This window comes from Pomacea canaliculata, linkage group LG7, assembly GCF_003073045.1.
Source record: "Pomacea canaliculata isolate SZHN2017 linkage group LG7, ASM307304v1, whole genome shotgun sequence".
Taxonomy (NCBI): domain Eukaryota; kingdom Metazoa; phylum Mollusca; class Gastropoda; order Architaenioglossa; family Ampullariidae; genus Pomacea; species Pomacea canaliculata.
Window position 1 is genome coordinate 25,865,847 of NC_037596.1, and position 13,785 is coordinate 25,879,631.

Consider the following 13,785-nt stretch of genomic DNA (forward strand, 5'->3'; position numbering starts at 1 on the left):
ACACAAATTAAAACAGAAATTTGCATTAGTTTTTCTTGTTTTAAAAAGAGTGATAGTGTGTTACCACAACAAAAATGTTCAAATATATAAACATTATCACCATTTAAATTTCATCTGTATGCAAACATTTAAACACCAACAGCAGACGAAAAACTTAAAAAAAAAATTAAAATAATAAAATCAGGTAGTAAGCAATTAGCAAGTTCAAAGGTCACGACGGCACAACTACTCAAGCAAATATTTAAAGTACTTTTAACTGTCCTACAATACCTTGGACTGTCCTACAGTATTTTGTACTGTCATACATTATCTGTACAGCAAAGCTTTGTCCAAGCAGCAGGTTATTAATAATGTAATTTAAATTAGGGCTAGGAGTCACCTTTTAATGTAAAAAAATATTTAATGTCAAAGCATTATGAAGATCTCTTTCTTTTGTATCTGTTGCAAAGACCATTGTTTGTCACAGAGTTTGGCTATTTTGCTTTGTACGCAGAAGACTTCCTTGTAGTTTTTCTTACTTAAAAAGTGGAAGTTTCTATTTGTCCCAGCTTGTTCCTTGATTCATCATCATCATACCTCTTCTTCTTATTATTAAAGTGTGATGAGCATGATAGTAATGATGAAGGTGCAAGTCTTGCTTACTTCCCCCTTGAATGGGATTAAACCTCAGCAATAAAATATAAGTTCAAATTTGAGTTCTGTTTATTTTTTTCTTTCTCTCATTCTCTCTCATTCCATCTCCTTTCTTTTCTTTCTTGTCGTAGGCACATACAAATTATTATTCTGAATAGTCTTTATTTATTGTAGGAAAAAACATTCAATGACTGTAAGTTAATAACTATGCATGTGGTGGATATTTTATCTAGGTCTTCAAAAAAATATATACTAAAAACAAGTATTTTAGAATATAAATATATATTACTATTCATACTACAATGTGTATGTGAAGGGGCTATGAACAAAAATTCAATAAAATAGAATATTAGCAATAAAATTAATGTAATAGTAAAAGCAAAATTCATTGTTCTAATCAATTTCTGTCCTGTGTATCTACATATGTGTGCAAAAAAAGCAACAAAATAAAATATAAGGTGAACAATAATACTTTCAAGTAGTATTTTAGTGCTGCTAACTTCAGATTTCAGAAATAAACATTTAAAACATAAGTACAGTGTTTGTAAATTGTTGCTTAAATATAACGAGTAGACATTTGAGTGTACATTAGTAAAACAATTTTTTTTTATAAAGCAGTGACTTAATTTCAGGTGAAGGTTAAGTTGTATCTCTTACTTTTAATTAACATTGATTATAATCAGACTACACAATTTAATATAACATTTTTTACAGTTCACCACACTTAAGATTTACAGGGGAAAAAAAATCAAGGAGAAAGCTATTGTGACTAAAGCTAAACTGACTTTTAGCCTACATCAATTAACTTAGTCGAACAGATTTATGAATTCATAAACATATAATGGAGGAGCATTAATTTAAATTATTCTTATCTTCTAAAGAGTAATAAAAAGAGCTAAGTAAAACACAATATAACTTTTTCAAAAAAACAATGAAAGTACAAGTTTAAAAGGTATTAATACAAAACACACGAATACCAATTTTTCTTTTAAAACAATTGATGATTATGAAATTGATGCTAAAATGTAATAAGACAACATTTTTTGTGAAAACTGGTAAGAAACATCTTTTTTGAAGTGAAAACAGCATCTATATATTACAAAAAGTTATATAAAAAAAACAGTTTCCAACTTAAGGCTATTAATTTGCAAATTTCTTCACAAGTTTGAATTGCCTCAGCATCTGGGAAAATAAACAGCTTTATATCGTGTTACTGATGTTTCATATGCTCATGGATACCCCTCACTCTATCACCCTCCATTACCTCTCGTTGCCCCTAAATTACCCACATTAGGGTAAAGGCAATTACTCTCGCCTACCTTTCGTGCTTGATAGAACGTTCAGATGAATAAAAAAGAAGGGATCCAAAGGGCTGGTCTCACAGGTGTATAAGAGGCCTTACATTATTACTTACAGAGGCCATTCCGCACATTAGTGAGAAATCGACGACATTGCAGACGAAACGTGGGATTACAAAAGCTGTAGATGAAAGGGTTGATAATGCTGCTGACAGAAGGGAAAAAGCGGGCAAGAAAATACATGTTCATCTTCCATGCGCTGATGTGAACATTAACATACTGCACTTTCGCAATCCTGTGAACAAAAAATGACAAGCATGTACAATCAGAAAAAGACAATGTAACAAAGAGAAGGGAAAATAATGTATGATACAATGTCTAGATTGATTACATTTTGTACTAATCGTTTCCAAGTGGATACAAGCTTCAAGAATCAAATTCTTTTTATTTGAATGGGTCATGACACTTTAATGGCCATACTTACAAACATTCACAAAACACAGACTTACAAATAAAATACTCACGCTAGAGCAATGTATGGAGAACAGCAGATAACTGTTGCGATGGTCAGCACGAGCATCATGAGGGTAGTTCTGGACAAATGAGTCCTCTTCCGTTGACTACCTTCTGAACTAACAGTCAGTCTCCTTACTTTTATTTCACGATCTTTGGTGCCCCATGACCAAACAGAAGACTTTTTTGTACATGTGCTGTCGTGAGTTGTGTTTGTCGTTGAGGCCTTGACTGTGGGTTCTGAAAGATTTGCAGATCCATGAGAGTATGGTTTGTCGAAAGATCTTTCTGGAAATTGTATTGTTGCCTGGGCAGTCTGGGAGTCGGATAAACATTCGAAAACCTCTGTCTGGTAGGAAATGCTCGGAGTGTCAGGAATACAGGCGTCCAAAGAAGCTTCCATTTTCTTGCCCCGTTCATGTTCTTCCTGGTTACTAGCTTTTTCTGTACCTACTTCGGATTCAGCTACTCTGATGAATTTCTTTTGAAAGGTATGCTGTTCTTTTTGACTAGAAACAATGTCTTCGATCAGGTTCGTTTTCGTTACAGAAGAAGTAACACTAGAGTTTATTTGTCTAACAAAAAGCCTCTTTTTCTGTTGGTAAATCCGGAATGCGATATGTACATAGCAAACTGTCAGGACTACAAGTCCGACAAGAAAGTGAATCATCAGAACAACTCCATACAACTGTTTCGCTTTTATTGTCAGAGGTATTTCTGTAAACCCGCACGATGTTCCTGTTATTCCAGGTCTGTCTGTCTCCAGAGGCATTGTATCATACAAATAAGCGAAAGGAGCCATGGAAGAAGAAGATAAGACTAACGGAAGAATCAACAGGAACATCGCTTGTCTCGGGCTGAGTTGTCGTTTGTGGACCTGACAGACTCGACGACGACGATCAAAGGCAACACACGCTAGTATCAGGTAGGACATGATTACAGGGAATGTCCCTACAAAACACTGAAACCTGCAGAAATGGGAGTTACTTGTGTAGCTGTATCTCGCATCCTGAATCAACCATGGGATGACTAAAATATTTGTTAGAAAATCACAGGCAGCCATTTCCAGAACGAACACGCGCATGGCGCTGGACTTGTACTGCTTGAGGTAGACGAGGAAGACGAGAAGGTTGCCACAAACACCAACAGCGATTAAAGCTATGAATACAATTACAGATGGAAGTAATTTAATGAAAATGTCGTGATTAAGTTTTTGCAGGTAATGTCTTATCTCTTCTTGTGTGGTATTGGATCCTTCATAAAGCTGGGTTGAATTCCAGACAATAACGGTACTGATGGATGCCATTTGTAATAATTATTGTTTCTGCAACAAATTTTTTTAAATGTAATAAATAACAAAATGATAACAAATGTGACATAAACAAGTTTGTATGACATCAAGAGAAATATGTACATACATGTTTTCTCTACACCGTCTGTTTCGCAATGGAAGAATGGTCTTGATGTCTCCAGCGCTCGTCTGCTGCAGAAATACTGATAACAGCTTGTACAAGTACAGACTTCCACTTTCTAAGTAAGAAAGTCTACAAGGAAGTCTTTTGCTTACAAAGAAAAATAGCCATGGTCTGTGACAAATAATGGTGTTTGCAACAGATACAGGAACAAATAGTATGATTGGAGAGTGTCATTAATTAACAGAGGTATTAGAACACCAACGCGAGCAAACAGAATCATAGCACAGACGTATATTTCCAGATATATATATATACAAGGTAATTATGCTATATTGGTTACATTTTATTAACAGGTTAAAAAGTATGGAACTGTCATGGGGCTTAGCGGTGCCGATCTCCTCTCCAGCCACCCCAAAAGACTGTACCGGGTGGCACAGCCTTGATGAGAAAGTGTTGCACATATTCATCAGCAAACACCAAGACTCTCGGCGAAACTTTGGATTACAAAAGCTGTAGACGAAGGGGTTGAGGACACTGTTGACAGTAGGAAAACATCGTAGCAAGAAGTAGATGTTCATCTTCCACGAGGACAGGTCAACGTCTACAAACTGGACGTTTGCTAATCTGTAGACAAAATCAGTATCTTGGTGTCAGGAAATATTGAAAGGGTGGAAAGAGCGGGTGTCGACGTTTCTCACACTATAAATACAAGTGAACATATATATACTTATTCCATACATCTGAACATCTGAACAGTGGATACAATAGTTGACTCAAACATACCCACAAACACAGACGATGTCTCAGGTAAGAAACAGAAAAAAATCATTTACAATTGCAAGCTGATACTCACGTTAGGACGCAATAAGGCAACAAGAAGACAATGGTAGCGGTGGTCAACACTAACATCATTAATGTCGTTTTGGATAACATCGTCGTCTTCCGGTGACTGTGTTCTGGCCTTTTTGCACTCAGATGCGATCTCGTCTGTCCACCTTCATCACCTTGATCATTGTTGTCTGTAGATGTAGTTGAAGACATAAATGTTTTTGTGTCGGATGAGGTTGTCTTTGACAAATTTACATTCTCCGTGGTAGGGAGCATTGTAATCTCATTTCGAAGCATGACAGAAGATTGTTTATACATGTTTCCATCTTTCTGTTCTACGTCCGTTGCAGGGAGCGTTTTCGTTTCCAAGACAGCAGTAACATTTATTCTTACAGCAAGTAAGAGCTTCTTTTTCTGCTGGTAAATCCTGTACGAAATCTGAGTATAGCAGGTTGTCATTACAATAAGTCCAGTGGCAAAGGTGATAATCAGGAGAGTTCCGAGCACCTGCTTAACAAACATTTTCGAAGATGTTAAAGTCGGAATACCACATGTTGTTCCTGTTATTCCGTTAAGGTCTGTGTCTAAAGGAATTACTGAATACATCGGAATGAAAGGGAATACGATGGCAGACGCAAACATAAAAGAAGCAATCAGCAGGTAAGTCGCTTGTCGCGAGCTCAGTTGTCTTCTCAGAGGATGGCAGATACGACGGCGACGATCAAAGGCAACACATACGAGGATCAGGTAGGACATGGTTACCGAAAATGTGCCAAAAGCATATTTTGCTTTGCAGAAATGAGTCTTGCTCGTGTAGCTGTATCTTATATCCTGAATCAACCACGGCAGTATAAAAATATTGGTGAGGAGGTCGCAAATAGCCATGGCCAGCACGAACACCCGAGTGGCGCTGGCTTTGAACTGTTTGAGGTAGACGAAGAAGACGAGGAGGTTACCAAAGACACCACCCAAGTTTATTGTGATAAAGAAGACAAAAATGGGAAGTAATTTTATGAATGTTTCATTATTAAGCTTTTCTAGATATTCGTTTATCTTCTCTTGTGTCCAGTTCAATTCTTGTAATGCATTTAGTTTCGTCGAATTCCAGAAGACCTCGGTACTCATGAATGTTATTTCTTCCATTGGTTCTGGAAAGAGGAATAACAGGATAAAAATATTCAATAATTCTGTAACAAGACAATAAGAGATACAAAGGGGAATACAATAAATTAAAATTTTTTGGAAAGAAAGACAGAATGTACATTTGTATGTTGTACGAAAACAAATGTGTACTTACAAGCTTTTTCTGTTACGTTACAACAAAAATCGCAGTGTTGTCCTCCCACGACTGGACAGAGACTTTGTAAAGCTCGTCTGTTGCAACGAAGTTGATGAAGGTCTGTAAACAGATTTCACTACTTCTACCAGTCATTTTGACTTCTACAGTGGTCGTCTGCTGCAAAAAGGTTTGCTAGTAATCTTCCAAAAGAAGAAAGGAAGTAAAACGTCTTCTGCGAACAAAATGGCCGTGTACCATTATAAATAATTTTGTTGCAGCAGAGACTAGCGGAAGTGATTATTATCTTGCATGCTTCTCAGCTAAACATATTGACACATTAATAGCCAACTCCTACCCCTGTGCAGTTTCCTCTTAATCCTGCTTATTTTTGTTCAGTCTGTGTTTGGATTTTTGCATAAAGAGATATATTTGCGCAGGGATGGTGTTTAGATGTTTGTGAGTAGATTGAAGTTTTTGTGTTGACAGGGTCCTTAGATGTTTTTGTTATGATGGTGTTTAGGTGTTTCTGCATAGATGATGCTTACATGGCTGTGTCTTTTCCAGAGTATTTTGTATTTAGACACTGCTTAGATCTTTATGTATTGTTTATGTTTATGTCATGTAAACTGTGATGAAACAAACGGATAATACCGTGTTAGGCATCTTCAGTGGACTTTTCGTTTTCCACTTGCTAACACTTGCTTGGACTGTGCTGGTATGAGCAGACGGTTACGCATTCGCTTGGTTTTGTTTGTTTATTTTGCAAAAGTGGTGTTTTCAAATCTCAGTTTTTAAAATGTTTTTTTATTACAGCTCTTTGATCGATTTCTTGTATCGATTTCTTGTAGTCAGCTCTTCACACACAACTTGATCCTTTGTCTTCACAAATATGAAGCCTGTATGAACGCATGTTCACTATTTCCGTCACTATGTTTTTTGTGTATTCAAGAATGATTAAATAGTTTTCGAGATTTGATATTTTTGTGTCAACTTGTATCAGCCATGATTTTACATGTACTAACGTCGCACACGGCTTGAGGAAATAGTTTTTATTAAATTCTTGAGTTCTGTGCTTGAGATTTCATTATCAAGGCATTAATCAGTGATATGAAAGGAATCATTTGAGAGTGATATGTGTAACCATGCGGGAAGATCTTTAATTTAACAAAATATTTAGCCTTTGTGAGTACGTTTGGCAGGCGACTTCCTTCTTGTGTTGTTTGGCGGCGGAAGTGTGTGTTCACAAATCACTATCAGCACGGTTGCAGCGGACGAATACTGAAGACATCATCCCTGTCGATGTGGACAGTCGTGGCACTGCGACAGAGCTGAGGAAGACTACACACTGCGTGGTTCTTGTACCCGTATCTTGTTAAATGTTGCAGAAGAAACGCCTGCATGTACACATTTATTTTGATATAAATAATGAAAATTATTTCCTTTTTATCTATCACAAATATTAATGATTGGCTGAGGAAGATGCAGTGCTTTGGCGGCTGGTGTGTGAACGAACGTCAACATTCTTGCTTCCTCAGTATCTTCACTTTAGGTCCGCCCCTCTCCCTGTTCCTACCCACTCCAATACTCATTACCATATATGAAGAATTATTACACCTTAACAGAGAAAACAATCTAAATCTGTTGCCTTTTCGCTTTCTTTTGGAAGGTGACACGACAAAAGCTTTGCCTGAAAATTATGATTTAGAATTTGTTGTGGCATTAGAAGACGTCATAAATAAAATATTGACAAATATTTTAACAACACATACTCAATAATTTCATATACTGACTTCAATGCACTCTCTTTACTTTTGTTAGACGGCAAGCTTAAAATAATAATTAGAAATCTCTACTGCTTTTGAGCAGTTCTCCTTTATCAAGGTTAAAATGCAGGTTCTCAAATATAAACTGACGGATTTGAGTAGACTTGAAAATCTTTAACAATAATCTGTTACAGTATTTAGGGGTCCTTGATATCGTCCACTTCTTGACCTTTAAGTGACCTGACCCCTGAGGTCGACAGCGACGCAGGATGTTAGTCACCAGCAGGCCTTTCCATTATTAAGTGCACACAACAAGCATCTTCCTGGAAGACAACAGACCTGCTGCCCTCCTCTTCACTCTTTTCCTTTCTCTCTCTCTGGCATCCGGTCTCAATGGCTTCCTCTCTGCTGTCACTTATAATAACAGTAAATTAGGTGATCTGATATATTTGTTGCTGGTTAAAACTTGTTAGAATAAATGTTGATATCATAAGTTGCCTCTAAAATTTATTTTTTAAAATGTAATGGGTAAAACAAACTGGATTTATCATATTAAAAGAAGTATTTTGTCTTAGGTTTGGTTTTGTGAGATGAAACGGGGAATATAAAATATGGCTATTTTCAGGTAAATGAAAAAAAGACAAAAACGTTTTTCGTTTATGTGGTTGGCAAAAATGTGAAGATTATACAAATAGCGATGAGAAGTTTTGCTTTCACTCTACATACGGTATCTCAGGCCCGGTTAAACGTATTTGAAAATAAAGTTAGATTACTGTTTGCTGTTTGGGGAAATTTAGCTAGACTAGGCTTCTCTCGACAAACTTAAAAAAAAAATCCGTACCTAACGAGGATGAATATTAAGCCATTTTTATGGAACCTAGAGATATAAATATTGTATTGTCTTCGGGTTTCTATTGGTATTTCAGTCGCATAATGACTCATTTTATCACATCATGGTAGTGACCAATTATGTCCCATGGTTACCTCTTACCTACCTCTACGAGTCATGACATGTCTTTTATTTCTCTCTTTTTTTTCTGCTGAGAAGATAGCAGGTGTAAAATATTAATCTCAGATGAGTATAAGTTTGTCTGCTCTCAGAAGTAGAAAGAAAACCAAACTAACAAATTAAACTGGCAACACAGCTCATGGTAACTGCAAAACCACAAAACATCACCGCTGTTACAAGTGATGAAAACTATATTTTGAACAAAAAATGCCATTGAAAATGTCATGAAATTAGGAGGCTACACAGTACAGAAAATAAACTTATAAAGGAGCAGAGGACCCAGAGAAGAGTACAAAATGATCATCGAAATTGCTGTACAGTAGGGTAGGTAACTAATTCATAATATAAGGTTTTAAAGGAGCAACGACTGTCACGTATTTGAAAAGTTCGATAAACATTATTTAAAAAAGAAATAAAGATTGAAAGAAAAATAAGGAAAAAGGGACTTCCCTGAGATTTCTTGCGGTATCAAGAAGTGAAAAGAAAATACGAGTTCGTCCCTCGAAGCGTGACATGTAAACAAGGCAAGGAATGTTACAATACACATCTTTGTGGGGTAAACTTGACTGTCACCACATCGCACTGCATTAACGGGATATTATCAACGCCTGACAAACAGGATACACCTGCCCTACCTGTGCGCATGTCTGATGACCCTGCGAGCGCTTGCACAGCCGACTAGGACACGTACCACCTCACATCACTGCGGTGAAGCGTTGGTGATAGAAACGAAAGTATCTATACTAATGATTGTACTCAGATTACCTCTGTCTGGAACAGGAGGTTCCCCTGCTAAGGAGATGCTGTCAGGAACACAGACAAATGCGCGCTAGCCGGTTCGATACTCGTGTGAGGACGCGACCTAACATCAATCTATCCAGCTTTTGATCATGGGTATCGGTTGGAAAAAGGTAACGAAAGGCTTACAAAGAAGAGATGATGGACACACACATATTTGGAGAGTTTGTCTGGTTAAAAGGACCTTTAGAAGAGATTGTTGTGCATCATTTTACTGCCATGAAGTGAGGTAGTCCCAGTCGGCTTTGCGCGCCCTGTCATCAGACATGCGTACAGAAAGGACCCTCGAGTATCCTGTTTGTCTGATAAACAACGAGAGAGCTTAACAGTACTACAGTGACATATTGCAGACGTCCAGTAAGCTGGGTTGAAAACTCCAGGGATGTGATCCACAAACCCTAACTGTAGTAGTTCGTAAATTGTTTCTCTTCACGGTTTAGAGTCTGTAAGTATCGCATTTATACATATCTTCTGTAACAATCGCCAACAGTCTTAGAGTAACTGCTTCACATCCTTTCTTTATTTTATTGCATGATTAAGTTGCTAGTGGTTGAATTTCTTTACTAGTTAAACTTTCTAGAATATTTTATGGCATTATAGAGAGCGAGAAAGAGATATAAAAAGAGAGAGAGAGGAAAACAGGACAGACATTAATATTGTCAGGAAAATATCGGAAACAAAGAGAACACAGACAAAGACTGAGAGAGAGAAGAAAGAGTTCAAGAGGGATAAAAACAGAGCGCGAGAGATCGTGCGTGAGTGAAAGAGAGTGTTTATGTGACACACACATTCACACACACACACAAACAAACAAACAAGCACACAGATGGAGACAGAGCTGCGAAACAGTGCTTCTGTCAACCAGGAAGATACTTGACAAATGTCATTGAAACAGGTCTCCTGGTGGTATTATCAGGGAAAGGGAGAGAGGATGGAATGAGGGTGGTGTGACCAATGTCAATGACTGTCGAACTTCCATGAAGTTCACTAGCTTTGGTTAGTGCACAAATAACCAATCAGCGACGCCATCCAAAGGTCATGGCTAGACGACGACAACAATGAACTCGGTGCCTCTTCAACCTCAAAACTGTCTACAACCCCGTCAGCATTTTTCGACACTCATCTATATCCATTTTCGTTCGCTTCAAATTACAATGTAGTTGTTTTCGTTGCAGGAACATCATCAGCGATGGCTTTCACGAGCACTGAGAGTGTCTGGAACTTTGAACCAGTCTACACCATCGCATGAATATAACAGAACACAAGAGGAGGTGGAATATTTTCTTGAAAAGCTCAACCAAGAAACTTTCATGAAGTTAATTCCCATGATTGTCTTCCTAACAGTGCTCATCGTTGTCGGAGCCCTCGGTAACCTCCTCGTCTTCCTCGTGTACCTCAAGCAGTTTAAGGCCAGTGCCACGCGCGTGTTCGTTCTGGGAATGGCCGTCTGTGATTTCCTGACCAACGTCCTGACATTGCCATGGTATGCTGTGGATTTGAGATACAGGTACACACCCGACGATGTTTTCTGCAAAATAAAAAACTTTCTGGCATATTTTCCCATTGTGATGTCGTACCTGATCCTCGTGTGTGTCGCCCTTGATCGTCGTCGTCGCATCTGCCAGATCCACAAACGACAACTGAATGCACGACAAGCGATTTACATGTTGATTGTTCCTCTCACTCTGGTTACAGCAACTGCGTTCTCTGTCATGTTCTTTTACGGAGTACGGCCCCAGGAAACAGATATACCCGGAATAACAGGAACTGTTTGTGGTTTTTCAGGTCCACCTACGAAGGTAAATATGCATCGGGTATTTGGGATTGTCGTAATGGGTTACTTCATCGTCGGGTTTGGCCTGCTGACGATTTGCTACGTACAGATATATATCGCATCTACCAACAGAAGAAGAGGCTTCTTCGTGCTGGACAAGGAGTAACGAATAAATGCAAATTTTTTGGTCAACAAAACGTCCACACGGAGAAACGCAAAGGTACTGCCCTCGTTAAGACTCCAGCGGTATCACGTGACCAAGGAGTGTTTATCACGTCTGAGTCCTCAGACTCCTGCGCGAGCGATGGGACTAAAGAAAGCAGTTGCAGCCAAAATGTCGAGAATATCGCTGTGACCGACTTCACAACCAATCAGAAGCAAGAAAAACCGTGTGATGTGTCAGACGCCAGAGGATGTACAGCTGTGTCAGAAGATGTCGCGAAATCTTTAATCGTCACTACAACCATTGGCAGTCCAAACAGAAACGATGAAGATAAAAGTCGTGAAGAAGACACATCGAGGTCCTTTGCCCACGGACGACAAAGTGTAGAACAAGGACAGAAGAGGAAACCATTTATGTCCAGAACGACACTCATGATGTTTGTCCTGACCGTCGCAACCTTGTTGTTCTGTGTCCCGCCGAACTTCGCTGTTATGTAAGTATATATACTAGATGTTATATATATATATATACACACACCCACCCTTGCATATAGTAGTGATTGTAGTGGCATCTACAAGTGTGTTACTGTCGAGAGGGGTGCCCATCTCTTAGACATTCTCCTATGTCCTTTGGAAAATCAGTTGTTACCTCATCGGGTCCGGAAAATGATAAAGTGATAGAAAGGGTTTTATTTGACCTTTAGCCTCGGAATAGCATTTCATCTAGAATCCAGAATGACAATTATTTTGCAGGTTAGCGAATGTGCAATACCGAAGTGTCCACAACAGCTCCTGGAAGATCAACCTGTACTTCCTGGCCCGCTTCATACCTACTCTCAACAGTGTCATCAACCCTTTCATCTACAGCTTTTGTAACCCAAAGTTTCGTCTACAGTGTCGTAATTTGTTTACTAAAATGCGTAACGCCTTCTGTCGAAAAACTTATTTCTAGCAAACACTATTAAAAATAAATCCTGTCCATTTTGTTGTTTGAAAATTCCACGATGGGAGTTTCACGAGGTCATTTCTCCATAGGCCCATAACCTTTTGACCCCAGTCCTCTTAAAGTAATTAAGACTGTATTGAGGAAAACTTAGGCTGTGTTTGTAACATCTACACTACACTAAGACCGATGTAAAAAAAAAAGTTCATAAAAAGACTGCTTTGTATCTGAGAACCTGTAAATCTGCTTTCGTCTAAGTTTGTTTCTTGTAGATTGCTTTAACACCATTATAAGCACTTTCTCATACAAAGTCTGTTTATATTACCGAACCCTTCTGTAAATCTCACAGCCTGCGGACTCACGTGTTGTTCACACTGAACGAAGGCGCGGAATCAAAACAAAACATTGGACGCTGAACATTGAAAGTTTTAGGTGTGGCTAGCAACCTTTTTACAAAGGGTCCACTGCCGACAAAAAAAAATTACCCACAATAAAGAAAGAAGAAACAAACAAACAAACAAACAAACAAACAAACAAACAAACAAACAACAAACAACATTTAAAAGAATTGAGGACAAGTCACATTATGAAGATTATATTCTAATAACATATATATTGTACTTGATTGTATTTGTATAATGTAATAATTTTTTCTATTTTATTAATTTATTGTCTTAAGTAGCTTGCAAATAAAGAGATAATGCTGATTTCTTTCTTATTTTGTTACAGAAAGGAGTAATTTACGGTTAATGGGCAGGGCTATAATGCTTACAGATACTATAACTTACCTTTTAATGTGGCAGTCCAAGTTCAAGGTAAACTCATTAATTTTGTTATAACATGGATCAAAATCTCTTCAGTGAAAGGCTTCCAACCGACTAAATATGTACATATGTGGCGTTTTAAAGAATAAAATAATCACTTATCGTACTTTCAAAGCCTTATCATGACACTTCATTCATCCAACAATTACTGGGCAGCACAAAAATGCACAACCACTTCCAGTTACAGTGTTTACCATGTGTCAGGGTAAGGTAAAACACGTGTTAAACAATCCTTCTCTACAATTAGGGAAGATCGAAGCAAAGGTTGGAGGTTAGAGCAACGAAGTCCAAATCAGAAGTGCTGACACTAGCAGTTTGATGCTACTATGACGCCAGGTACTTTCTCCACTTCACCTAAATGGGTACTTGTTTTTTTTAAACGGGTGGGTGTGGTAAGGCAGCGACGAAGACGACGAAGGCACCACTTCCACAAAAAAAAAAAACAAAACAAAAACAAAAAAAAAACGACCCTGAACCTGAATAAAATAGTTAACACTTCAATCTCAATTCAGTTTTGTTTCCATAGTAACACGATGAAAAGATTGT

The 13,785-nt window shown here is 37.9% G+C and overlaps 3 protein-coding genes across 4 annotated transcripts; 1 reads left to right on the top strand and 2 right to left on the bottom strand.

Annotated features, from left to right (window-relative positions):
• Nucleotides 1–787: 787 nt before the first annotated feature.
• On the bottom strand, nucleotides 788–3,777 carry LOC112569565. The gene is made up of 2 exons (XM_025247376.1): nucleotides 2,456–3,777; nucleotides 788–2,226 (listed from the first exon to the last, which is right to left on the bottom strand). The coding sequence occupies exons 1-2, from the start codon at nucleotides 3,748–3,750 to the stop codon at nucleotides 2,040–2,042; spliced, it is 1,482 nt and encodes a 493-aa protein (XP_025103161.1). The 5' UTR covers nucleotides 3,751–3,777; the 3' UTR covers nucleotides 788–2,039.
• Nucleotides 3,778–4,069: 292 nt separating this feature from the next.
• On the bottom strand, nucleotides 4,070–6,772 carry LOC112569563 (orexin receptor type 2-like). 2 transcript variants are annotated; one of them, XM_025247375.1, is made up of 3 exons: nucleotides 5,985–6,772; nucleotides 4,767–5,835; nucleotides 4,070–4,483 (listed from the first exon to the last, which is right to left on the bottom strand). In XM_025247375.1, the coding sequence occupies exons 2-3, from the start codon at nucleotides 5,828–5,830 to the stop codon at nucleotides 4,093–4,095; spliced, it is 1,455 nt and encodes a 484-aa protein (XP_025103160.1). In that variant the 5' UTR covers nucleotides 5,831–5,835; nucleotides 5,985–6,772; the 3' UTR covers nucleotides 4,070–4,092. The 2 variants fall into 2 exon arrangements, with proteins under 2 accessions (XP_025103160.1, XP_025103159.1); XM_025247374.1 differs by having other exon boundaries at nucleotides 4,713–5,835.
• A 4,089-nt stretch (nucleotides 6,773–10,861) lies between these two features.
• Nucleotides 10,862–12,820, top strand: LOC112567560. Its single transcript, XM_025244256.1, has 3 exons — nucleotides 10,862–11,019; nucleotides 11,322–11,966; nucleotides 12,226–12,820. The coding sequence occupies exons 1-3, from the start codon at nucleotides 10,862–10,864 to the stop codon at nucleotides 12,422–12,424; spliced, it is 1,002 nt and encodes a 333-aa protein (XP_025100041.1). The 3' UTR covers nucleotides 12,425–12,820.
• The last annotated feature ends 965 nt before the right edge of the window (nucleotides 12,821–13,785 follow it).

Bases quoted from the DNA above. Each gene is read 5' to 3' on its own strand.
- LOC112569565 (XM_025247376.1), bottom strand. From the start codon at position 3,750: ATGGCATCCATCAGTACCGTTATTGTCTGGAATTCAACCCAGCTTTAT. The intron at 2,227-2,455 runs GTGAGTATTTTA...TTTTGTTCACAG, and splicing joins TCTCCATACATTGCTCTAGC to GATTGCGAAAGTGCAGTATG.
- LOC112567560 (XM_025244256.1), top strand. From the start codon at position 10,862: ATGATTGTCTTCCTAACAGTGCTCATCGTTGTCGGAGCCCTCGGTAAC. The intron at 11,020-11,321 runs GTATGCTGTGGA...GTGGTTTTTCAG, and splicing joins AACGTCCTGACATTGCCATG to GTCCACCTACGAAGGTAAAT. The intron at 11,967-12,225 runs GTAAGTATATAT...ATTATTTTGCAG, and splicing joins CCGCCGAACTTCGCTGTTAT to GTTAGCGAATGTGCAATACC.
- LOC112569563 (XM_025247374.1), bottom strand. From the start codon at position 5,830: ATGGAAGAAATAACATTCATGAGTACCGAGGTCTTCTGGAATTCGACG. The intron at 4,484-4,712 runs GTGAGTATCAGC...TTTTGTCTACAG, and splicing joins TTGCCTTATTGCGTCCTAAC to ATTAGCAAACGTCCAGTTTG.